The 27,529-nt window shown below is 44.3% G+C and overlaps 1 protein-coding gene across 3 annotated transcripts in view; it reads right to left on the bottom strand.

Annotated features, from left to right (window-relative positions):
• Positions 1–27,529, bottom strand: part of smarcc1a (SWI/SNF related, matrix associated, actin dependent regulator of chromatin, subfamily c, member 1a) — a 196,300-nt gene that overhangs the window by 79,790 nt on the left and 88,981 nt on the right. For all 3 annotated transcript variants that reach the window (XM_067979058.1, XM_067979073.1, XM_067979066.1), the window contains exon 21: positions 21,675–21,836. In XM_067979058.1, the coding sequence (XP_067835159.1) occupies positions 21,675–21,836 (162 nt within the window). The remainder of the gene's footprint in view (positions 1–21,674; positions 21,837–27,529) is intronic.

The raw sequence follows: 27,529 nt of genomic DNA, 5'->3' as shown, positions 1-27,529 counted from the left end.
GTTGTAAAGTGCCTAAACAAAAGATGAGGTGCTAGGAACATAGTAACATGAGTGGGCCATTCAGCCCCTCGAGCCCACTCCACCATTTGATAAGATCATGGCTGATCTGTGATCTAACTCCATATACCTGCCTTTGGCCCACATTCCTTCATACCTTTGGTTGGCAATAAGCTATCTATCTCAGATTTAAAATTAGCAATTGAGCTAGCATCAATTGCTGTTTGCGGAAGAGAGGTCCAAACTTCTACCACCCTTTGTGTGCAGAAATGTTTTCTAATCTCTCTCCTGAAAGGTCTGGCTCTAATTTTTAGACTGTGCCCCCTAGTCCTAGAATTCCCAACCAGCAGAAATAGTTTCTCTCTATCCACCCCATCCGTTCCCCTTAATACCTTATAAACTTCGATCAGATCACCCCTTAACCTTCGAAACTCTAGAGAATACAACCCCAATTTGTGTAATCGCTCCTCGTAACTTAACTCTTGAAGTCCGGGTATCTTTCCAGTAAGCCTACGCTGCACTCCCTCCAAGTCTAACCAGGGTTTTGTATAGCTGCAGCATAACTTCTGCCCTCTCGATATAAAGGCCAGCATTCCATTAGCCTGAGTGATTATTTTCTGCACCTGTTCATGACACTTCAACGATCTATGTACCTGAACCTGCAAGTCCCTTTGGACATCCACTGTTTTTAACTTTGGACCAAAGGGTGCTTTCTAAATGGTAAAAAGTGGTTTGGATATCCCTTGCAAGTTTCTTTTCATACTATCTTTTTGTAGCTCTTACTATCTGTTTTGTGACCCTTTGTTGATCTTTGTATCTTTCCCATTCGCCAGGATCTGTGCCATTTTTTGCCTTTTTGTATGCCCTTTCCTTATTTCTTATATTGTCCCTTACCTCTTCAGTTGTCCATGGCTGTTTTTTTGGCAAGTAGAGTTCTTGCCCCTCAGGGGTATAAACCGGTTCTGTATCACTTTAAATGTTTCTTTAAACATTTCCCACTGATCATCAGTCGTTTTACCCATTAACAGACTTGCCCAGTTTACTGTGGACAGTCTCCATCTCATCCCTTTGAAGTTGGCCTTACCCAAGTCTAGAATCTTAGCAGCCGATTCACTTTTTTCCCTTTCAAACACTACATTGAACTCGATCATGTTATGATCGCTATTGGATCGATGTTCATGCACAGTTAAGCAGTTAAGTAAATCTAGTATGGCTTGCCCCCTTGTTGCCTCTAGGACATACTGCTGTAGAAAACTATCCCGGACACACTCAAGAAATTCACTACCTTTCTGACAGATTGAGAAAAGCAGACTAGCAACTATGTGAAGGTTAAAGTCCTCCATTAAGACCACTATGCCTTTCTTACACGCTTGTCTAATCTCTGCATTTATACAATCTAGCACTTCAGAGCTGCTGCCAGGGGTCCTATACACAACTCCCACAATAGTCTTAGATCCTTTCCTATTTCTCAATTCAACTCATAAGGTCTCTTTTGGCTGCTTACCTCTCGTTATATCCTCCTTTATCATTGAAATGATTTCATCTCGAATCATTAAGGCTACTCCTCCCCCTCTTCCATTTTCCCTATCTCTCCTTTGGACCTTATAACCCGGTATATTTAGTTCCCAATCCTGACCATCCTGCAGCCACACCTCAGTAATAGCTATCACATCATATCCTCCAATTTGAATTTGTGCCTGTAGTTCATTTAATTTATTCCTTATACTCCGTGCATTTGGATATAGAACTCTTAGTTGGGCCACACACCCTGGCCTGTCCTTCAGCTTTGATGCTGGGTTAAATCGCTTTATGCCTTCTAGTTTTCACTTTATCTGTAGTACCTAAAGTACACTTTCTTTCTCCTGCACTACGCTTCTCCATTTCACTTGTTCTTGAACAACTATTTGTGTTGTAAATATCTCTTGGGTCCTCCCCTCTCTTGCTGCTTTCAACTTTACTCTCTTCTGACTCCCCGCTCAGGTTCCCATCCCCCTGACACTCGAGTATAAACCCTCCCCAACAGCAGTAGCAAACCCCTCTGCGAGGATATTAGTCCCGGATCTATTGAGGTGCAACCCGTCCGGCTTGTACAGGTCCCACCTTCCCCAGAATCGGTCCCAATTCCTCAGGAATCTAAATCCTAAATGCTCGAGCTTCATTGGAACATTGTCAGAGGCTGAGGACAAAGAGGTCAGAGCAGGAGTGGGAAGGAGAATTAAAATGGCAAGCGACCGGCAGGTCAGGGTCACGCTTGCGGACAGAGCGGAGGTGTTCAGCAAAGCAATCGCCCAGTCTGCATTTAGTTTCCCCAATGTCGAGGAGACCGCATGTGTGCAGCAGATACAGTATACTAAATTGAAAGAAGTACAAGTAAACCGCTGTTTCACCTGGAAGGAGTGTTTGGGGCCCTGGACGGTGGGAAGGCAGGAGGTAATACATCTTCCCCGGAGATCTTCCCTCAGGCCCCAAGCCCCACAAAGCCCACTTCTATCTCCTTTCCAAGATCCACAAACAAGACTGCCCTGGGAGCCCATCGTTTCAGCCTGTTCTTACCCCAAAGAACTTATTTCCTTCTATCTTGAGTCTTTTTTCTGTGTCCAGTCGCTTCCAAGCTACATCCACGACTCTGACGCTTCCGCCACTTAACAGTTTCCAGTTCCCCAGCCCTAACCGTCTCCTTTTCACCATGGACGTCCAGTCCCTCTATACCTGCAACGCCCACCAGGACCGCTTGCGGGCCCTCGGCTTCGTCCTTGAACGGAGACCCAACCAATCCACATCCACCATCACCCTCCTCCTCTGCCTGGTTGAACTTGTTCTTATGTTGAACAACTTCTCCTTTGACGTCACTCACTTCCTCCAAATAAAAGGTGTCACTTTGGGAACCTGTATGGGTCCCAGCTGTGCCTGCCTTTGTGGGATATGTAAAACATTCCTTGTTTCAGTCATAGAAACATAGAAAATAGGAGCAAGAGTTGGCCTTTCAGCCCTTCGGGCCTGCTCCGCCATTCAAAATGATCATGGCTGATCGTCTAACTCAGTACCCTGTTCCCACCTTTTTCCCATATCCCTTGATCCCTTTAGCATTAAGAAATATATCGATCTCCTTCTTGAATACATCTAATGACTTGGCCTCCACTGCCTTCTGTGGTAGAGAATTCCACAGGTTCACCACCCTCGGAGTGAAGACATTTCTCCTCATCTCTGTTCCAAATGGCATATCCCATATCCTGAGACTGTGACCCCTGGTTCTGGACTCCCCAGCCATCGGGAACATCCTCCCTGCATCTAGTCTGTCTAGTCCTGTTAGAATTTTATATGTTTCGATGAGATCACCTCTCATTCTTCTAAACTCTAGTGAATATACGCCTAGTCGACCCAATCTCTCCTCATACGTCAGTCCTGCATCCCAGGAAGCAGTCTGGTAAACCTTCGTTGCACTCGCTCCATGGCAAGGACATCCTTCCTCAGATAAGGAGGCCAAAACTGCACACAATACTCCAGATGTGGTCTCACCAACGCCCCGTATAACTGCAGTAAGACATCCCTGCTCCTGTACTCAAATCCTCTTGCAATGAAGGCCAACATACCATTTGCCTTCCAAACTGCTTGCTGCACCTGAATGCTCCCTTTCAGCGACTGGTGTACAAGGACACCCAGGTCTCGTTGCACCTCCCCTTTTCCCAATCTATCACCATTCAGATAATAATCTGTTTTTCTTCGTTTTTACAACCAAAGTGGATAACCTCACATTTATCCACGTTATACTGCATCTGCCATGTTCTTGCCCACTCACCCAACTTGTCTAAATCACATTGGAGGCTCTTTGCATCCTCCTCACAGCTCACATTCCACCCCAGCTTTGTGTCATCTGCAAACTTGGAAATGTGACATTTAGTTCCCTCATCCAAATCATTATATATATCGTGAATAGCTGGGGCCCAAGCACTGATCACTGCCTGCCACCCGGAAAAAGACCCGTTTATCCCTTCTCTCTGTTTCCTGTCTGTCAACTACTCAGGTCCCCTCCCTCACCTCTTTTTCTGGTACATTGATGACTGCATCAGTGCCGTTTACTGCTCTAGCCCCAACTGGAAAATTTCATCAACTTTGCTTCCATTTTCCAACCTTCCCTTGTCTTCACATAGTCCATCTCCGACTCGCCTATCTCCATTTCTGGGATAGACCGTCAACCAATATCTATCATGAGCCCACCGACTCCCACAGCTACCTTGATTACACTTCCTTCCACCCCGCTTCCTGTCAGGACTCTATTCCCTTCTCCCAGTTTCTCAGTCTCCATCGCATCTGTTCTGATGATGCCACCTTGCGCACTAGTGCTTCCGACATGTCTTTCTTTTTCCTCAACCGAGGATTCCCCTCTATGTAGTTTGAAGGGCCCTCGACTGGGTCAGTCCTATTTCCCGCACTTCTGCCCTCAACCCTTCCCTTTCCTCCCAGAAACACAATAGGGCCCCCCCCCCCCCCCGCTTTGTCCTCACCTTCCACCCCACCGGCCTCCATATTCAACGCATCATCCTCTGTCATTTCCGCCACCTCCAGCTCAATCTCACCACCAAACACATCTGCCACTCCCCTTTCAGCATTCCGAAGGGACTGCTCCCTCCACGCATTCTTGGTCCACACTTCTATCACCCCCAACACCCGCTCTCCTCCCCACGGCACCTTCCCATGCGAGCGCAGGAGATGCAACACCTTGCCCCTTCACCTCCTCCCTTCCCACCGTCCAGAGCCCCAAACACTCCATCTAGGTGAAACAGCGGTTTGCTTGCACTTCTTTCAAGTTCATATACTGTATCTGCTGCACACAATGCAAACTCCTCTACATTGGGGATACCAAATGCAGACTGGGTGATCACTTTGCTGAACATCTCTGCTCTGTCCGTGACCCTGACCTGACTGTCACTTGCCATTTCAATTCCCCTTCCCACACCGATTCTGACCTCTCTGTCCTCGGCCCCTTATACTGTTCTAATGAAGCTCAATGCAAGCTCGAGAAACAGCACCTCATCTTTCGTTTAGGCACTTAACCTTCCGGACTCAACATTGATTTCAATAATTTCAGATCATAACCACTGCTCCCCATTTTTTCAGTCAGCTGGTGCTTGTGATGGTTTTGCTGTTGCCATTCACAGCTAAACCTGATCAATCTTATTTTTTCTTAACCTGTCCCATTACCACCTTCCTTGCCTTGCACCATCATCCCTATTGTCATTTAATCAAAAAAGGATAGAACAGGGTACTTTCTAAATGGTAAAAAGTTAAACACAGTGGATGTCCAAAGGGACTTAGGGGTTCAGGTGCATCAATCATTGAAGTGTCATGAACAGGTGCAGAAAATAATCACTCAGGCTAATGGAATGCTGGCCTTGAAATCTAGAGGACTGGAGTACAAGAGGGCAGAAGTTATGTTGCAGCTATACAAAACCCTGGTTAGACCGCACCTGGAGTACTGAGAGCAGTTCTGGGCACCGCACCTTCGGAAGGACATATTGGCCTTGGAGGGAGTGTAGCGTAGGTTTACAGAATGATACCCGGACTTCAAGGGTTAAGTTACGAGGAGAGATTACACAAATTGGGGTTGTATTCTCTAGAGTTTCGAAGGTTAAGGGGTGATCTGATCGAAGTTTATAAGATATTAAGGGGAACGGATGGGGTGGATAGAGAGAAACTATTTCCACTGGTTGGGGATTCTAGGAGTAGGGGGCACAGTCTAAAAATTAGAGCCAGACCTTTCAGGAGCGAGATTAGAAAACATTTCTACACACAAAGGGTGGTAGAAGTTTGGAACTCTCTTCCGCAAATGGAAATTGATATCAGCTCAATTGCTAAATTTAAATGAGAGATAGATTGGTTGCCAAAAAGCTACGGTATTAAGGGATATGGGCCAAAGGCAGATATATGGAGTTAGATCACAGGTCAGCCATGATCTCATCAAATGGCGGAGCAGGCACGAGGGGCTGAATGACCTACTCCTGTTCCTATGTTCCCAATCACTCGTCCCCTCTACCCTATCACAGATCTTCCCTTTTGTTCTTTTCTCCCCTCCCCCTCCTTTTCCCTGGCTCTGTACTTGCTCAAAAACATTACCTCTTTAACATCTTCCAGTTCTGACGAAAGGTCTTCGACCTGAAACGTTAACTCTGTTTCTCTCTCCACAGATGCTGCCTGACTTGCTGAGCTTCTCCAGCATTTTCTGTTTTTATTTCAGACTTCCAGCATCCACAGTATTTTGCTTTTGATTGAGACTATTTTACATGTAGTATTATGTAATGAGACAGGATTAATTAGCAATCTTTTAATAAAGAATCCTTTGATCGTATGATGAATTTCAGAGTTTGAGAGTGATGCAGTGAAGTCCGAAACTAGAGTCTTAAATTTAAACAAGGCCAATTATGTACGTATGAGGGGCGAGTTGGCTAAGATAGGTTGGGAAATTAGATTAAAAGATATAACGGTAGATAAGCAATGGCGAATGTGAATATTCATAATGCCCAACGAATATACATACCCTTGAGGAATAAAAACGCCACGGGAAAAGTGATCCAACTGCAGCTAACTAGAGAAGTTAAAGATAGTATTAGATTAAAAGAAGAGGCTTACAATGTTGCCAAGAAGAGCAGTAAGCTGAGGATTGGGAGGGTTTTAGAAATCAGCAAAGGATACCCAAGAAATTGATAGAGGGAGAAAATTGAATGAGAGTAAACTCAAGAAATATAAAAACAGATTGTAAGAGCTCTACAAGTATATAAAAGGGAAGAGATTAGCGAAAGGAAACGTGGGTCCCGTACAGGAAGACACAGGAGAAATTATAACGGGGAATAAGGAAATGGCAGAGATGTTAAACAAATATTTTATATCTGTCTTCACACTAGAAAACACAAAAAAATAGTGGGGAACCAAGGGACTAATGAGAGGGCGGAACTGAAATTGGGGAACTATTTCTTATGTTTTCAGCTTTGCTTTTTGTATTCATTCTCAGGACGTCGGTGTCACTGGCAAGACCGGCATTTATTACCCATCCCTGGTTGCTCTAAGAAGGCGAGCCGCCGCCTTGAACTGCTGCAGTCCATGTGGTGAAGGTACTCCCACAATGCTCCTAGGTAAGGAGTTTCAGGATTTTGACCCAGCAACAACTTGGAAGGAAACATGGAGGTGAGTGTTGCCAGACATCTGTTGCACTTGTCCTTCCAGGTGGTGGAGGTCATGGATTTGGGAGGTGCTGTCAAAGATGCCTTTGTGAGTTGCTGCAGTGCATCCTGTTGGTTGAGGGATAAATACTGGCCAGGACGCCAGGGATATCTCCCCGCTGTTCTTCGAAGAAGTGCCATGGGACCGTTTACGTCCAACCGAGGGCATTGACAAGGCCTCAGTTTAACCCCTCACCCAAAAAGCATCATCTCCAACAGTGCAGCACTCACCCAGTAATGCACCGGAGTGCCAGCCTACATTTTGCCTGAAGTTTCACAAAGTATCAGGTAAGATGGCAGGTCTTGACTGGGGCAGCTGAGTGGGACAGTATTTACCTCAGTGCCACTGGAGATACAGCATGTAAAATTAGACAGAGTTCACACTCCTGATCCTTTGTTCATTGTTGGGTGAGGCAAGATTGGGTACAGTCTTAATGGTCCTTTTTGTAGCCTGGCTGCACTCACTGCAAGAGTTCATGTGTGTTGAATGGTCACTTGTGCAAGGTAATGCTGGTTGCTGGTACCATTGGAACACCACCTCAGGGTGACTTAACAACTTCAGGATAGGAAGGGAAGCAGGAGATAGGAAAATCTTAGACGGAATCCAATCCACCTTTCCTTCCTACCAAAACCTGAGATAACTCAATCCAAGGTATCCATAATTCTCCACGTGTCGCACACGGCAGTTGAGACTAGACTGTAGATTACTGGTTTATAGCACACCTTGCCTCAGGGTCAGAAAGTCATGGGTTCAAGATTCACGTCAGCAATTTTAGCTCAATGTAGGTTGACACTCCAATAGGCAGACTGAGGGAGTGCCACACTGTCAGAAGTGCCTTACTTCGTATGAGATGCTAAACAAGGAACTTGCCCTCAACCATCACCACAAACAGTAAAACCAGTCAGTCAGTCATTCAACACAGTGTGGCATCTTCCTGTGCATAAAATAGCTGCCATGTTTGTCTCAACAGTCATTGCATTTAATGTGCTTTGATGAGCTCCTGAAACATGTGGTAATGTACTATACAAAATTAAGACTTTCCAGGTAGGGTTATACCTCAATGCAAGAGTACTGGGGGAGATTCCATCAACAGTTGATATTTGCACATCCAGCCCTTACAAATTATATTTAGACTGTATATTTTATTAAAAGCTGGAAAGCACTGGTGGCAACTGTTAACTGAAGCGATTAAAGCCCACTTCAACATCGACCATCCTTCCCAAATCACTCGCAAGATCACACGTACAAGAAAGCTTTCAAATAAACATTACGCTTCCAAAATCAAGAGGAAAGAGCTTCCAACAACAGCTCGCTTTGCTGCATGCAGCTGCCAGCACATCAGAGCCAATTACCCAGCTGCAGTTTGATGAGGGAAAATGGCTGACGCTTTGACAGGTCATGCCAAGTGTGATGGAAAGAACATGGACGTCGAAGTCTTTGAAAGGAAAAACAAAAAAAGCCTACAATGCAAAGCACACACACTCAGGCACTTGTGCAGGTCCAGTTACAAACCAGTGGCTGCAGACGCCTGGGCTATGGGGAGAGAGGAGGGTCGTGGGATTAGTTTTGGAATGCTCTAGCGAAGTGTTAACAGACACAATGGGCACAATTGCGGTCCTTTGCTCTGAACCTCCATGATTCTTTTAGAGCAGTTAACCTTTATTTGGGGATAGGGAAAGGGAGCAAAACAACTAAATGAATGGGATACGAAAGGAAATATTTCCATCAGGATGTTTGTTCGCTGCCCATTTCACATCTCAGCCATATGAATAACCAGCTGATACAAAACTTTGCTGCCCGTATCCTAATTCATTCTAAGTCCCGTTCACCCATCACCCGTGTTCTGATCTACATTGGCTCCCGATCCAGCAACACCTCAAATTTAAAATTCTCACTCGTGTTCAAATCCCTCCATTTCTCGACAACCGCCACCAGTCCAACAACCATCCGAGAACTTTACTTTCCTCCAATTTCCACTGCCCCACCATTAGCAGCTGTGCTTTTACCTACCTAGGCCCAAACTCCCAAATTCCAGAGAACCTCTCTGTTCTCTCCCCGCCTTTAAGATGCTCCTTAAAACCTACCTCTTGGACCAAGCTTTTGGTCACCTGTCCTAATATCTCATGTGGCTTGGCATCAAACTTTGCTTGATAACACTCCTCTGAAAGGCCTTGGCACATTTTAATTCATTAAAGGCGCTATATAAATCCAAGTTGTTGTGGCTGCTGTTAAGCTCGGAAATTTCATAGCAACTGCAGTACGCCATTCGGCCCACAAGCCTGTTCCGCCATTATCAAGTATGATACAACATAGGAGGCCATTCGGCCCAACGTGCCTGTGCAGGCTCTTTGTGAGAGCTATTTGTTTAGTCCCATTCCCCCGTGCTTTCCCCATGGTCCTATAAATTTTTTCCCTTCAAGTATTCATCCAATTCCTTTTTGAAAGTTATTATTGAATCTGCTTCCACCACCTTTCAGGCAGTGTATTCCAGATCATAACAATTGCTATGTAAAAAAAAAAGTTACCTCATGTCGCCACTGATTCTTTCGCCAATCACCTTAAATCTGTGTCCTCTGGAAACAGTTTCTCCTTATTTACTCGAGCAAAACCCTTCATGACTTTGAACGGCTCTATCAAATCGCACCGTAACCTTCTCTGTTCTAAGGAGAAGGATCCCAACTTCTCCAGTCTCTCCACAGAACTGCAGTTCCTCGTTCCTGGTACCAGTCTTGTAAATCTGTTCTGCACCCTCTCTAAGGCCTTGATATCCTTCCTTAAGTGTGGTGCCCAGAATTGAACACAATACTCCAGCTGAGGCCTAACCAGCGTTTTATAAAGGTTTGGCGTAACTTCCTTGCTTTTGTACTCGATGCCTCTATTAATAAAGCCCAGGATCCTATATGCTTTTTTTAAAAAAAACATCCTTCTCAACTTGTCCTGCCACCTTCAAAGATTTGTATACATACACGCCCAGGTCTCTGTTCCTGCACCTCCATTCAAATTCTAACATTTAGTGGTTTTTTTTATTCGTTCATTGAATGTGGGAGTCACTGGCAAGGCCAGCATTTATCGCCCATCCCTAATTGCCCTTGAGATGATGGTGGTGAGCCGCCTTCTTGAACCGCTGCAGTCAGCGTATTGTCCATATATTGCAGTCCATTTATATTGCCTCTCCTCATTCTTCCGAACAAAATGCATCACTTCACACTTATCTGCGTCAAATTTCATCTGCCAGGTGTCTGCCCATTTCACCAGTTTATGTCCTCCTGAAGTCTGTTAATATCCTCCTCACTGTTTACTACATTTACGAGTTTCGTATCATCAACAAAGTTTGAATTTATATCCTGCATACCCAAGTTCAGGTCATTAATATATATCAAAAAGAGCAGTGGTCCTAACACAAGCCCATGGGGAACACCATTCTATACTTCCCTCCAGTCTGAAAAACAACCATTCACCACTACTCTCTGCTTTCTGTCCCTCAGCAAATTTTGTATCCACCCTGCTACTGTCCCTTTAATCTCATGGGCTTTAATTTTGCTAAGTCCATTATGTGGTACATTACCAAATGTCTTTTGAAAGTCCATATACACATGAACCACACTACCCTCATCAACCCTCTCCATTCTAATAGATCATAATTGATCTGTACCTCAACTCCATTTACCCACCTTTGACACATATCCCTTGATACCCTTACTGAACAAAAATCTATTGAAAATGTCAATTTCAATACAGGAGGCTGTCATTCAATCCACTGTCCTGATGCTAGCTCCTGCACCAGACCTCAGTTCTATTTCTTTGCATCCTTCAATATTATTCTTTTCTTCAAATGTTTTGCTAATTCCCTCTTAAATGTCATTCAAGGAAACCATCAAAATGGGAGGCTCCAGTTTAGCCAGCTGATCTGAAAAGAACTACTGAAAACACAGTAGGTGGATTCTCAAACCAATTTGAGAGCTGCTTCTACCTGAAAAGAGATTAAAGGTGCTTCATTTCAGATGAGAAGTTAAACATAAGTCTCGTCTGCCTGTTCAAGGTGGATGTAAAAGATCCATCGTAACTGCAGCACGTGGGAGCTCGTGGAGAGCAGTGTGATCCCCAGCAACCACAGTTGCAATAAGTGTCTTTTTAAAAAAAAAATTGTTCATGGGATGTGTGTGTTGCTGGCAAAGCTAGCATTTATTGCCCATCCTTAATTGCCCATGAGAAGGAGATGGTGAGCTGCCTTCTTGAACCGCTACAGTCCGTGTGGTGAAGGTTCTCCCACAGTGCTGTCAGGTCGGGAGTTCCAGGATTTTGACCCAGCGACGATGAAGGAACGGCGACATGTTTCCAAGTTGGGATGGTACGTGACTTGGAGGGGGAACGTGCAGGTGGTGGTGTTCCCATGTGCCTGCTGCCCTTGTCCTTGTCCGTGGTAGAGGTCGCAGGTTTGAGAGGTGCAAAGAAGCCTTGGCAAGTTGCTGCAGTGCATCCTGTGGATGGTACACACTGCAGCCACGGTGCACCGGTGGAGGAGGGAGTGCATGTTTAGGGTGGAGGTTGGGGTGCCAATCAAGCCGGCTGCTTTGTCCTGGGTGGTGTCGAGCTTCTTGAGTGTTGTTGGAGCGGCACTCGTCCAGGCAAGTGGAGAGTAGCTCAGAGTTGTTGAGCTGGAGTCTAATCTGCAGACACTACGATGGGGGAGAGTTACATGGACACATCGAGGCTATTCAAGTGGGCGGAGTAAAAAGGAACGTGGTAGTCATAGGGGATAGTATAGTCAGGGGGACAGACATGTTTCTCTGCAGCCGCGACAGAGAGCCCCGAAGGCTGTGTTGCCTGCCTGCTGCCAGGGTTGAGGACATCTTCTCGTGGCTGGAAAAGAACTTGGAGCATGGAGGGAGGATCCAGTTGTCGTGGTCCACGTCGGAACCAACGACAGAGGTGGAACTAAGAATGAGGTTCTGCCGAGACAGTTTGAGGAGATAGGGACTAAATTAACAAGAACCTCAAAAGGTGGTAATCTCTGGATTACTATCTGAGCCATGTGCAAATTGGCTTAGGGACAAACAAATCAGAGTGTTAAATGCGTGGCTCAAAGAGTGGTGTGGGAGGAAGGGGTTTTGATTCATGGGGCACTGGCACCAGTACTGGGGAAAGAGGGAGCTGTTCCGATGGGATGGGCTCCACTTAAACGGCTGGGGCCAGTGTATTGGCGAATCGAATAACTAAGGCTGTAGACAGCGCATTAAACTAAAACAAAAGCGGGGGGTGCGGGGAGAGGGGTCAGGTGAGGGGAAATTTAGAAATCTAATGAGAAAAATTAAGACCATAGAACAGTGTAGTGACTTGGGTAAAGATAAGCAGGGTGTGGCAGGAAGGGACAGAGTTTAAAGCGTGCGACAAGGTCAAAATAGTAAAGAGTCAAAATTGAAGGCTCTTTATCTGAATGCACGGAGCATTCGTAACAAGATGGATGAATTAATTGCACAAATAGAGATAAATGGGTTTGACCTAAGTCATCACAGAGACATGGTTGCAAAATGACCAAGGTTGGGAACTAAATATTCCAGGGTACATGACATTTAGAAAAGACAGGCAGAATGGAAAAAGAGGGATGACATAAGGACAGTGGTGAGAAAAGATCTTTGCTCGGAAGATCAGGAAGTAGAATCAATATGGGTGGACTAGTTTATCGGCCCCCTCATCGTAGCAATAGCGTTGGACAGAGCATTAATCATGAAATAATGGGAGCTTGTAACAAAGGAAATGCAGTCATCATGGGGACTTCAATCGGCATACAGACTGGGCAAATCAAATTGGCAAAGTTAGTTTGGAAGACAAGGTCATGGAATGTATTTGAGACGGTTTCCTAGAGCAATATGTCACGGAACCAACCAGGGAACAGGCTATTTTACATTTTGTATTATATAATGAGATCAGGTTAATTAGTAATCTCACAGTAAAAAAACCTCCAGGGAAGAACAATCATAATATGACTGAATTTCACATTGAGTTTGAAAGTAGCGTACTTAAGTCAGAAACTAATCCAAACTTAAATAAAGCCAATTACATAGGAATGAGGGGCAAGTTGTCAAAGGGCTTTACAGTTGAAAAGCAATGCCAAACATTTTTAAAAATGTCAATATTCTCAACAAATATACATTCCATTGAGAAATAAAAACTCCATGGGAAAAGTAATCCACCCGTGGGTAACTAAAGAAGTTAAGGAGAGTATTAGATTGAAAGAAGAGCCCTAGAATGTTGCCAAGAAGAGTAATGAGCCTGGGGATCGAGAGATTTTTAGAAACCAAAGCATAACCAAAACATTGATAAAAGGGAAGTAGAATATGAAAGTAAACTAGCAAAAAATATAATAACGGATTGCAAGAGCTTCTAAAAGCACGTAAGAAGGAAGAGAGTAGCAAAAGTAAACATTGGTCCTTAGAGACTGAGACAGGAGAAATTATAATGGGGAATCAGGAAATGGCAGATGCATTAAACAAATATTTTCTGTCTTCACAGTAGAAGGCACAAAAAGCATACCAAAAACAGTGGGGAACCAAGGGGTAATAGAGCAAGGAACTTAAAACAATTAATATCACTAGAGAAAAAGTAATGGACAAATTAATGGGAACAAAAGCCGACAAATCCCCTGGGGTTCTAAAAGAGGTGGCTGCAGAGATAGTGGATGCATTGGTTATGATCTTCCAAAATTCTCTCGATTCTGGAACGGTCCCAGTGGACTGAAGGTAACAAACGTTACCCCGCTATTCAAGAAGGGAGGGAGAGAAAACAGGAAACTACAGACCAGTTAGCCTGACATCGGTCGTCGGGAAAATGCTGGAATCCATTATTAAGGAAGTGGTAACAGGGCACTTAGAAAATCATAATATGATTAGGCAGAGTCAACATACTTTTATGAAAGGGAAATCGTGCTTACAAATTTATTAGAGTTTTTTGAGGATGTAACTAGCAGAGTAGATAAAGGGGAACCAGTGGATGTAAATCTGCAGTGGATGAAAAAATTTGCAGGGCCAGAGGGATAGGGCAGGGGAGTGGGACTAGCTGGATTGCTCTTGCATGGAGCTGGCTCGGACTTGGTAGGCCGAAGGGCCTCCTTCCGTCCTGTAACCTATGTAGTATATTTGGATTTTCAAAAGGCATTCAATAAGGTGCCACATAAAAGGTTGTCACACAAAGTAAGGACTCATGGGTTGGGGGTAATATATCAGCAATGGTAGAGGATTGGTTAAAGGACAGGAGAGTAGGGATAAGCAGGTCATTCTCAAATTGGCAGGCTGTAACTAGTGGGGTGCCGCTAGGATCGGTGCTTGGGCCTCAGCTATTTACAATCTATATTAATGACTTAGATGAAGGGACCGAGTGTAATGTATCCAAGTTTGCAGACCATACAAAGCTAAGTGGGAAAGCAAGCTGTGAGGAGGACACAGAGTCTGCAAAGGGATATAGACAGGTTAAGTGAGCGGGCAAGGTGGTGGCAGATGGAGTATAAAGTGGGGAAATGTGAAGTTATTCACTTTGGTAGGAAGAATAGAAAAACAGAATATTTTTTAAATGGTGAGAAACTATTAAATGTTGGTGTTCAGAGAGACTTGGGCGTCCTCGTACCAGAAGCACAAGAAGTATGTATGCAGGTACTGCAGGCAATTAGGGAAGCAAATAGCATGTTGGCCTTTATTGCAAGGGGGTTGGAGTATAAGAGTAAGGAAGTCTTACTATATTTGTATAGGTCTTTAGTGAGGCCTCATCTGGAGTACTGCATACAGTTTTGGTCTCCTTATCTAAGGAAGGGTATACTTGCCTTGGAGGCGGTGCAACGAAGGTTCACTAGATTAATTCCTGGGGGGAGAGGGTTGTCTTATGAGGAGATTGAGTAGAATGGGCCTACACCCTCTGGAGTTTAGAAGAACGAGAGGTGATCTCATTGAAACATAAGATTATGAGGAGGCTTGACAGGGTAGATGCTGAGAGATTGTTTCCCCGGGCTAGAGAGTCTCAAACTAGGGCGCATAGTCGCCGGATAAGGGGTCGGCCATTCAAGACTGAGATGAGGAGGAATTTCTCCACGTAGAGGGTTGTGAATCTTTGGAATTCTCTACCCCAGAGGGCTGTGGTTGCTGAGTCAGTGAATATATTCACGGCTAAGACAGATAGATTTCTGGACTCCAGGGCAATCAAGGGATATGGGGTTCGGGCGGGAAAGTGGAGTTGAGGTCAAAGATCAGCTATGATCTGATTGAATGGCGGAGCAGGCTCTTGGGGCCGTATGGCCTACTCCTGCTCCTTGGCAATAAGGACCAATGCCCTGGTCATTTTTCATCCATCAACCAACACCACTAAAAATATATTAAATGCCCATTAAATTCTCATTACTGTTGCGGGGCTTCGTAAAGTAATTGTCGTGATTACCTGCCAAACAACTAACCAGCTGCCCATTTAATTTCCTGACTATCTGCCCCCACTCCCTCCCCATGAAGTCTGTTTCATACATTCACCACTGTGTAAAGCAGTTAAATCTAAAATGGGTGTTCAACTTCCTTCTCCCTGAGCTCAATTCTGTGCCCTGGTTGATCTATTAAACATTTTGGTGCCCAAGGTGTGTTACCAGTACCCATTACCCTACACACACTGAGCTGAGTGGGTTTACACACATTGACCAAATTGTAGAGTGAAAATCCAATTGTCATTCTGAAGGGTGAAGGCCAAACAATAAATCTTTATTGAACCACTGATTTCAATATTAAATTTGAAACAAGGAATTGCAAGCAGCAATTGAGACGAATTTAAAAAACAAATGAGCTTCAAGCAGCTTTCTCAGTTTAAAAAAAAGGTCACGTCCCTTTCCACAAGTTGTTACTCCGTAAGTGTCTTCACCCATCGAGGACACAGGAAAAACAAATCCAAACAGCAGCCATCAGTATGTCGTTTGTATTCATTCACAACAACAGAGAAATGTCAACACTTCAATTTCAAGGGATCCACAGGAGTCAGCTCACGTTACATCGAAATTATAGCACAGAAACAGGCCATTCGACCCAACTGGTCGACGCCAGTGTTTATGCTCTACACAAGCCTCCTGCCTCTCAACTTCATCTAACCCGACCAGCATTCTCTTCTATTCCTTTCTCCCTCATTTGCTTATGTAGCTTCCCCTTCAATGTATTTATGCTATTTGCCTCAACTACTCGTTGATAGCACGTTCAACATTCTTACCACTCTTTGGGTAAAGAAGTTTCTGCAGAATTCCCTATTGGATTTATTAGCGACTAGTTAATATTTATGACCTCTAGTTTTGGACTCCTCATAAGGGGAAACATTTCCTCTATGTCTACCCTATTAAACCCTTTCATAATCTTAAAGGCCTCGATCAGGTCCCCCCCCCAGCCTTCTCTTTGAGGGAGAAGAGCAACAGCCTGTTCACCCTTTCCTGATGAGTATATCCTCTCAGTTCTGGTATCATCCTTGTGAATCTTTTTTGCACCCTCTCCAATGCGTTTGATGAGACCTCATCAGGAGTACTGCGTACAGTTTTGGTCTCCTTATCTAAGGAAGGATGTACTTGCCTTAGAGGCAGTGCACCAGATTAATTCCTGGGATGAGAGCATTGTCCAATGAAGAGAGGTTGCGTAGAATGGGCCTATACTCTCGAGTTTAGAAGAATGAGAGGTGATCTCATTGAAACATGAGATTATGAGGGGGCTTGACAGGGTAGATGCAAAGAGATTGTTGCTCCTGGCTAGACAGTCTAGAACTAGGGCGCACAGTCGCAGGATAAGGGGGTCGGCCATTCAAGACTGAGACGAGGAGGAATTTCTCCACGCAGAGGGTTGTGAATCTTTGGAATTCTCTACCCCAGGGGGCTGTGGATGCTGAGTCATTCAATATATTCAAGGCTGAGACGGATAGATTTTTGGACTCTCGGGGAATCAAGGGATACGGGGATCGGGCAAGAAAGTGGACTTGAGGTCAAAGATCATGATCTGATTGAATGGCAGAGCAGGCTCGAGGGACCGTATGGCCTACGCTTGCTCCGATTTCTTATGTCTCTTTTTCCTTTCTGTTGTATGGAGACCAGAACTGTGCACAATACACCAAGTGTGGTCCAACCAAGATTCTATATAAGTTTAACATAACTATTCTACTTTTTAATCTCTGCTCAATTCTATCCCTCCAGAAATGAACCGCAGTGCTTGGTTCCCTTCTTTATGGCCTTATTAACCTGTGTTTAACCTACTTAGTGATTTGTGTATCTGTACCCCTAGATCCCATTGCTTCTCTATCCCATTCAGACTCATCATTCAAGCAGTATGTGGCCTCATTCTTCCTACCAAAATGCACCACCTCACAATTACCTATATTGAAATTCATTTGCCAATTACGCACCCATTCTACAAGTTTATTTATGTCGTCTTGCATTTTGACGCATTTCTCCTTTGTATTAACCACAACACCCAATTTGGTGTCATCCACAAATTTTGAAATTGTACTTCCGATTCCCAAATTCAAATAGTTAAAGTAAATTGTGAACAACAGTGGTTCCAGCATCGATGCCTGTGCAACACCACTTCCCACTTTTTACCAGTCTAAGCAGCTACCCTTAACCCTTGTGGTTTTTGTCACCAACTTCTAGAACTAGGGGGCATAGTCTCAGGATAAGGGGCCAGCCACTTAGGACTGAGATGAGGAGAAATTTCTTCACTCAGGGTTAGAAATCTTTGGAATTCTCTATCCCAGAGGGCTGTGGATGCTCAGTCGTTAAGTATATTCAAGGTTGAGATAGATAGATGCTTGGAATCTGAGGAAATCAAGGGTCAGGCTGGAAAGTGGAGTTGAGATCGAAGATCAGCCATGATCTCACTGAATGGCAGAGCAGGCTCGAGGGGCCAAATCCTACCACTTATGTTCTTGCCATCCATTCTGCTACATGTCCCCCGAATCAACATGCTCTGACCTTAGTCAGACCTAACAATGCAGTTCCTTATCAAAGGCTTTTTCAAAAGCCAAATATATCACATGGACTACATTACCAATGTCTACGGTTACTTCTTCAAAGAATTCAATACGGTTGGTCAAGCATTACTTGCCCTTCTGAAATCCGTGTTGACCATTATATTTTCGTTTTCTAGATGTTTTCCTATTACATCTTTGAGCAAAGATTCGATTATCTTTCCTACCACTGATGTCAAGCTAATTACTCTACAGTTCCCTCGACTTGTTTTGTCTCCCTTTTTAAATATCAGAACATGAGTTGTCCACCGGTCCTCTGGCACAATTCCCTTGACTAATAATTTTTATATGTAATAGTACCTCGGCTATCGCCTCCCTAACTTCTATTCTTTTAATATTTGCGGAGGCAATCTATCTGAACCAGAGGTTTTATCCTCTCTAAGTTAGATTAATCAATTATCTCCCCCCCTTTCTATCTTCAATGTTTTCATATCTTTTTTGATCTCTTCTAATGCCATGCCCACCTTGTTAGTGTCCTTGGTAAATACTGAGGCAAAATAGCTACTCAATATTTCTGCCATTTCGCTGTCATTACCAGAGTTTATTTTGTGCAACCCCGAGTGGCCCTATCCTGATATTTCCTTTGTTATTGATGCATTTGTAGAAAACTTTCCTATTTCTTTTTATATTCCTACATAATTTAAGTTTTTTGTTCCTCTTCACCGTCCTAATTGTTTTTGACTTCTTCCCTAACGTCTTCATATTTTGTCATCCTCTCCTTTATTGTCAATGTACTTACAAGCTTTTTTCTTCAGTTTCAATTTTTCCCTTATCTCTTTATTCTTCATGTTGCTATGGTTTGGATGGCTCCAAGGATGATGACAGGAGCTTCAGCCAAGACCAGGTGGCTTGCAGCACCCATTGAGAAACAGTACTGACTAGACCTCTACAATGCATTGGTGCTCTTAAGTAAGGCAATTTTCTTTGCACTTCGAGGATGACTGTATTTCCTGTTGGGATACAGTTCCAGTATCTTGCAAGTAAGCAACGGGGTAGAGAGGCAGAAAAGGTGGTTTGGTGGGGGGGATTGGGGATAAATCAGGCAGGCAGCAGATCCTCGAGCTGACTCGTCCCTTCCCTACTGAGGGATGTGCGGGCCGGATACCATGCCCCAAATAGTCCTCTGGCTCAGCACAAAGCATGAGATGAGTCTATGTGGCTCAGTGCTGCACTGGGTGCTGCCTTTGCCCAATAGGCCATCAGGGAGCTACAAAATGTAACTCCAATGTATTTAGCTAATAGGGAATGTGCCCATGATGCTCCATTAGGTGAGACACCAATGTCAGTCATTATGTCGAGGAACAGCATTTCTCCCAACAGCAGGTCACAAACGAACATTGGCAGATGTCTGGCAGCAAGTGATTAGCCCTACTTAAAAAGAGGAAATACATGGCATGAGCAGGGGAGAAGCAAAATTGAGATAATTTCCTCAATTACCAGAGCAATCAATTCAGGTCCAATGCAAGCCTTAAATCTAGATTAGATATGCTGATCGATAGCAGATTTTTAAAAAGCCAGAATTGCTGCTGGGAACTGAGGCAAATAAATGTCAACAGTAGTGCTCCAATCAAGATGAGATATACATGGAAAGTTAATTTCTTTCATTTTTTTCCGCGGTATTGGCTGCATATATTGCCCGTCCCAAACTATTTGTTTGTATAGCCCAGTGGCTTGCTAGGTCATAAAGTATCAACTTACCGTTAACTAGAGTCAACCCCATGTGAGGGTTGGGGTAGCATGGTTCCTTCCCTACAGGACATTAGTGTACCGGTTGTGTTTTTATATCAATTCATCAGCTTCACTCCATTAGGGTTCATGGGAATTGGGGGCAATATATTGGCATGGATTGAGAACTGGTTAACAGACAGAAAAGAGAGAGTAGGAATAAATGGGTCATTTTCAGGTTGGCAGGTTGTAACTCGTGGGGTGCCAGAAGGATCAGTGTTTGGGCCTCAGCTGTTTACAAACGATATCAATGACTTAGATGAAGGGATTGAGTGCAAAGTATCCAAGTTATCCGATGATACAAAGCTAGGTGGGAAAGTAAGCTGCGAGAAGGACACAGAGGATGCAAAAGGATATAGACAGGTTAAATGAGTGGGCAAGAAGGTGGCAGATGGGGAAATGTGAAATTATCTACTTTGGTAGGAAGAATAGAAAAGCAGAATATTATTTTTAAAAGGTTGGTGTTCAGAGGGACTTGCGTCCTTGTACACAAATCGCAAACTTAACATGCAGGTACAATTAGCAAGACAAATGGTTTGTTAGCCTTTATTGCAAGGGGATTGGTGTATGAGAGTAAGAACGTCATGCTGCAACCAGGGCTCTGGTGAAACCACACCTGGAGTACTGTGCGCACTTTTGGTCTCCTTACCTAAGGAAGGATCTTCTTGCCTTAGAGGTGGTGCAATGAAGGTTCACTAGATTAATTCCTGGGACAAGAGGGTTGTCCTATGAGGAGAGGTTGAGTAAAATGGGCCTATATTCTCTGGAGTTTAGAAGAATGAGAGGTGATTTAATTGAAACATAAAAGGTTATGAGGGGGCTTGACAGGGTAGATGTTGCTTCCCCTGGCTGGACAGTCTAGAAGTGTCTAGTCCTAAGATAAGAGGTCAGCCATTTAAGACTGAGATGAGGAGTAATTTCTTCATTCAGAGAGTTGTGAATCTTTAGAAATCTGTGCCCCGCAGGGCTATGGATGCTCAGTCATTGAGTATATTCAAGATTGAGATCGAAAGATTTTTGGACACTCAGGGAATCAAGGGATATGGGGATAGGGCGGGAAAGTGGAGGGGAGGTAGAAGATCAGCCATGATCTTATTGAATGGCAGAGTAGGCTCGAGGGAGCGTATGGCCTAGTCCTGCTCCTATTTCTTATGTTCTTGTGTAGCATAATTAATTTTTATGAGCAACGGCCCACAAATTACCAGATGTACTGAACTTAACCGAACAATGTCCCATTAGCAAGGGTTTCGGGGTGGGGTGGGGGGGGGGGGGGGGTGGGATTTGAACTTGCAAACTTATGTTGTGAACTCGGAACAAACAGGGCCCCGAACCATGACTTGTCATATTTACTTGTCCAGGCAGACATCAGATGCGGTATCAGCAAGTTCGAGACGGCTGAACAGGCCTTTTTGGCAAAAGCAGTAATTCATGGTAATGTATGATCAACTGGAAAAGCAAGAGAAAGAATGAAAATACAGCGTAGAATTTTGTGAACCTTGGAACCAGCCAGGTGGAACACAATGGTCTTTTCCAGTTTTGCACATTCCTACATCACTTACAAAGAAAGCCAGAGGAATGAACACAGGGGCAGAAGGGGACTTACCCTGACACAGGTCACGATGGCCTATCATAATCAAATAGCACTAAGGGAGGTAGGAGCACTTACCTGGAATATTGCAGGCTGGACATGCAGGAAAAAAAGTACTGAAGTCGTTTCAACTTACCAGTTTTCTCTGGTTCCTCCGGAGCAGTGCCTGCAATGCCACTGTTTTCCAGGCCATAGGAAGGATCCACTTTCCCAGAAGACCGGGCCATCTCTTGTACCTTCTTCACATGCGCCTCCACCAGTTCAACTGGCACCTCCTCCCTCACATGGGAAAATTCCTCTGCGAAGAGAAATACCAATACTTGCAGATGCCGCAAGCTAAGGGTGCCTGCAGGTCACACTTTACCAGGCAGCATTTTAAAAAGCAATGTTTCTCTCAACTCCACCCAACTAATAGAGAATTTCACCTTCCCCAAGCACCATGCAACATACAAATCAAGTTGGAGTGTCTCTTTTCCAAAACCCTTCCCACCAACCCAATAAAATACAAGACGGATACAGATTAAGAACAAAACCAGAGGAAAATATTTACATACAGCCAAAAATACATTGTGTTGCAGAATATCGAAGAAATACATCCATCTAAATTCAGATGTTGTGCTCTAAGAGGAAGGTACAGTTTACAGGTGCCTCACATCTGTGCCTGGTTACCATTTTGTGGTTTAAAACTGCAGGTTATAATCAGTCTAGACAGATATTTTGCATAACCGTTCTTGCTGTGATGTGTGGAGCAAACTGCGAGCCCAATTAGTCAAATAGGCATGGTTAAAAATGATAACGGGATTCGATATGCAACATAGAGAAACTATTCTCTCTGGTGGGGGAATCCAGAACAAGAGGGCATAATCATAAAATTAGAGTTAGGTCATTTAAGATTGAAATCAGGAAGCACTTCACACAACAGGAAGTGGAAATCTGGAACTTGCTCCCCCAAACGGCTGTGGATACTGGGTCAAGTGAAATATTCAAAACCACGATGGATAGATTTTTGTCAGGTAAGGGCATCAATGGATATGGAGCAAAGGCGGGTAAACGGAGCTGAGATAATGATCATTCATGATCTTACTGAAAAGCGCAACAGGCTTGAGGGGCTGAATGACCTACTCCTGTTCCTATGTAAAGCAGTGATACCACACATGCAAAGATAATTGTAATATCGTGGAACGCAATCTGGATCACTTTGGCTTTCAATCATAGTTCACTCCAGAACTTATTGAGTTGGACAGGGCTGAGTGGGGCAGTAGGATAATATAGTGGGCGTCAGGTTTGGGAGTTCTCAGCAGGTGGGATGCATAGCCTGTATAAATCATATTTGGAAACTTTCCAAGGCCACTTATCCCACCAAGTAATGCTCGATCAGCAATTTACAGACCTTGTAGCTAAAGAGAAAAGTATCAGGAATTCTACTGACTAGGATGGGAATAAAATGTACCCAGATATTCAAATGATGGTTGACTGGGCATGTCTTTATCTCTGGCTACAAGTGTTTTGTAAGCCAGAGGCAAAAATAATCATATTTAGGTGCCAAGCATTTTATACAACAACTGCAGACACTTGGCACAGTATCTAATGTTTTCAGTAGCAGCTGGTGCAGCCACAGTGACCCAACCATGAAGCCACTTGGTTTTTGATTCAGACACGTACGCCATAGGTCAGGGTCGAAGGACACAGAGTAAGACCACAGTCCAGCCAGGACACATGCTCTGTGCCAAATATAAAAATCCCAATTTGCATCTCAACCCCTTCAATGTTAATGCTCCTTCGGTTTTGCCTGCTTTAGTTACTGCGTAGAGTGAGAGCGAGCAAACTAAATCAGAGAATCATAGAAAATTTAAGGCACAGAAGGAGGCCCTTCAACCCATCGTGTCCGCACCGACCGAAAACGAGCCACCCAGCCTAATCCCACTTTCCAGCACTTGGATATGCACATAAACTACAAGGCAACAGACCAGGTGCTTTTTAAATGTGATGAAGGTTTCTACCTCTACCACCCTTTCAGGCAGTGAGTTCCAGACCTCCTCCACCCTCTGGGTGAAATTTTATTTCCCTCAGCTCCCCTCCAATCCTTCTACCAATGACTTTAAAACTTTGCCCCCTGGTTATTGAACCGCCTGCTAAGGGAAATAGGTTCTTCCGCTCCACTCTATCTCGGCCCTTCATAATTTTGTGTACCTCAATTAAATCTCCCCTCAATCTCCTCTGTTCCAAGGAAAACAACACCAGCCGATCCAATTGTGCCTCATAATTTAAATTCTCCAGTCCTGGCAACATCCTCATAAATCTCCTCTGTATCCTCTCCAGTGCAATCATATCTTTCCTGTCGTGTGGTGACCAGAACTGTATTTAGTACTCAAGCTGCGGCCTGACTAGCATTTTATACAGTTCGAGCATAAAGTCCCTGCTCTTATATTCTATGCCTTGGCAAATAAAAGAAAGCATCCCTTATGCCTACTTAACCACCTTATCTTCCTGTCCTGCTATCTGTGGACATGAACTCCAAGGTCCCTCACTTCCTCTACACTTCTCAGTATCCTCCAATTTGTGAGTTCCCTTGTCTTGTTTGCCCTCCCCAGATGCATTACCTCACACTTCTCTGGATTGAATTCCATTTGCCACTTTTCTGCCCTTGATGTCCCCCTAAGGTCGATAGCTTTCCTCCTCACGGCCAATTTTTGTACATCTGCTATCTTCTTAAATATAGGGGACATGATTAAGTCCAAATCATTAATATATACCACAAAAAGGGACCTAGTACTGAGCCCTGTGGAACCCCACTGGAAGCAGCCTTCTGGTCACAATACCTGTCAACCATTACCCTTTGCTTCCTGCCACTGAGACAATTTTGGATCCAACTCGCCATTTTCCCTTGGATTCCATGGGCTTGTACCTTTTTGACCATTCTGCCATGTGGGACCTTGTCAAAAGCCTTGCTAAAATCCATGGAGACTACATCAAACGCACTACCCTCATTGACCCTCCTCATTACCACCTCAAAAAATTCAATCAAGTTCGTCAGACATGACCTTCCCTTAAATCTATCCTTTTTAAACAATGGTAAAACATTAGCAGTCCAACAATCCTCTGGCACCACGCCTGTATCCAGGGAGGATTGGAAAATTACGGTCACAGCCTCCACTATTTCCTCCATTGCTTCTTTTAACAGCCTGGGATACATTTCATCCGGCCCTTGTGTTTTATCAACTTTCAAAGATGCTAATCCCCTTATTATTTCCTCTTCCACTATGTTTATCCCATCCAATATTTCACACTCCTCCTCAACTAGAACGTCTGCATTGTCCCTTTCTTTTCTGAAGACAAATGCAAAGTATTCATTAAGAACCAGACCAACATCTTCCGCCTCCACACACAGGTTACCTTTTTGGTCTCAAAAAGGCCCTTCTCTTTCCTTAGTTATCCTCTTGCTCTTAGTGTATTTATAAAACATCTTTGGATTCTTTATTTTACTTGCCAATATTTTTTCATGCCCTCTCTTTGCTTTCCTAATTTCCTTTTTAATTTCACCCCTGCACTTTCTATATTCCTCTAGGCTTTCTGCAGTATTGAGCTGTGGGTGTCTGTCATAACCTTTCCTTTTCTGCCTTATTTTACCCTGTATGCTCCTTGATATCCAGGGGGCTCTAGATTCGGCAATCCAACCCTTTTTCTTTGTGGGGACTTGTTAACTCTGAACCCCTTGAATCTTCCCCTTTGTGCCTCCCACTTCTGACATTGATTTACCTTCAAATAGCTGTTTCCAATCCATTTTTGCTAAATCACTTCTCAGCTTTGTAAAATTGGCTTTTCCCCCAATTTAGAACTCACCTCCTTTTCGATCTTTATCTTTTTCCATAACGATGCTAAAACTAACTGAATTATTGATCACTACCACCAAAATGCTCTCCCACTGATAGTCCTTCCACCTATCCAGCTTCATTTCCTAAAATGAAATCCAGAACTGCCCCCTCTCTTGTTGGGCTTGCTACATAGTGGCTAAAAAAGGTTTGCCTGAATGCAATTCAAGAATTTTAGGCCTTCAATAATGTTCACAAGGTTTGTATCCCAGTTAAATATTACTGCCCTATTGTTTTGCACCTCAGAAATTTGCCCACATATTTGCTGTTCCATCTCCCTCTGACTGTTTGGGGGTCTATGGTACACGCTCAAAATCCATGTAGACTACATCAAATCCATGTACTGCCTCTTTTTTGTTCCTAAGCTCAACCCTTATGGCCGCATTTGATGATCCTTCCAACATATCATCCCTCCTCACGGCTGCAATTGTTTCTTTAACCAAAATTGTCACCCACCACCCCCCCCCCCCCACCTCCTTTTTTATCCTCTGGATCTCGTCTGAAAACCCTGTAACCAGGAGCGTTGAGTTGCCATTCCTGCCCCTCTTTAAGCCATGTTTCTGTAATAGCTAAAATATCATACTGTCACGTGTCTATCTGTGCCCTCAGCTCATCTGCCTTATTCACTGTACTCCTTGCACTGAAGTATATAACTTTAAGCACTGCCAAACTCCTTTGTTAATTTTCGAACCTTTCTTTCCTCTGCCTTCCAAACTCTCACTAATTTTGTGCCATCCATTGCCAGTTCTGCTTCTCTCCCATCTGAATCTACATTCAGGTTCCCATCCCCCTACCAAGCTAGTTTTAACCCTACCAAGCTAGTTTTAACCCTCCCCAACAGCACTAGCAAACTTTCCCGCAAGGATATTGGTCCTGGCCCTGTTGAGGAGCAACCCATCCGGCTTGCACAGGTCCCACCTTGCCCCAGTACTGGTCCAAAAGCCCCAGGAATCTCAAGCCCTCCCTCCTGCCCCATCTCTCCAGACACGCATTCATCTGCTCTATCTTCCTATCTCTATACTCACTAGCGCGTGGCACCAGGAGTAATCCGGAGATTACTACCTTTGAGGTCCTGCTTATTAATTCCTTTCCTAGCTCCTTAAAATCTGCCTGCAGGACATCACTCTTTCTACCTATGTCATTTGGTACCAACATGGAACACGACCTCTGGCTGTTCACCCTCCCCCCTCAGAATGTTATGCAGCTGCTCAGTGACCTCCTTGGCCCTGGCACCAGGGAGGCAACATACCATCCTATAATCACATCTGCGGCCGCAGAAACACCTGTCTATTCCCTAACTATTGAATCCCCTATCACTATTGCTCTCATGACCTTTCTACTCCCCCCTGCACAGCTGAGCCACCCACGGTGCGATGAACTTGGCGCTGGCTGCACTCCCAAGAGGAACCCTCTCCCTCACTGGTATTCCGGTTGGAGAGTGAGATGCACTCTGGGGACTCCTGTACTACCTGCCTAGTTCTCCTAGTCTGTCTGGCGGTCACCCGGTCCATCTCTGCCTGCACACTCATCAGCTGCAGGGTGACCACCTCCTGAAACGTGCTATTGGTTGCTGATGTTAGCTTAAGACTAAAAGAACACAGCTTTTCTTGCCTATGATTGCTCAGAGAGGACAGCCTTGTTGTGACCTTTCTGGGAATCCATCGCTCAGTGCAAGCAACAGTATCCTGGGAAACCTAAAAAACAAACCTGGGCAAGCTGAATAAATTAACTGAACGTTTGATACAAGGGTATGCTCCGAGAGGGGCTGGAAACTTTGTTCTAAAATATGTTGTGGTACGAAGAACCTTTGGGTGGAGGGGGAAAAAAAAACAACTGAACCTGAGCTGTTCTGGGAGCTTGATACAGTGCGGGGTAAGAGATGGTGCAACATTTTGACATGCATGCTCATGATTTCCCCAGAACCTATAAAGCTGAGCTATCCTCTGACTGCGGAGGATGCAGAACTGAGCAGAAGCATGGGCTCTCAAAGCCCTCGGAGAGACTAGCTATTTAACAGCTCATCTACTTCAACTGTGTCTGTCAAATGGCATTTCAGCTGAATGTAAAAGAGCATGCCTTCCAGCAAACTATGCCCGAGCAACTAGATTTGCATTACTGCTGA

The sequence above is a fragment of the Heptranchias perlo genome, chromosome 3, assembly GCF_035084215.1.
Source record: "Heptranchias perlo isolate sHepPer1 chromosome 3, sHepPer1.hap1, whole genome shotgun sequence".
In the NCBI taxonomy this organism is placed as follows: domain Eukaryota; kingdom Metazoa; phylum Chordata; class Chondrichthyes; order Hexanchiformes; family Hexanchidae; genus Heptranchias; species Heptranchias perlo.
The sequence above is the reverse complement of the archived record's forward strand: the minus strand, read 5'-3'. Positions and strand labels throughout refer to the sequence as shown.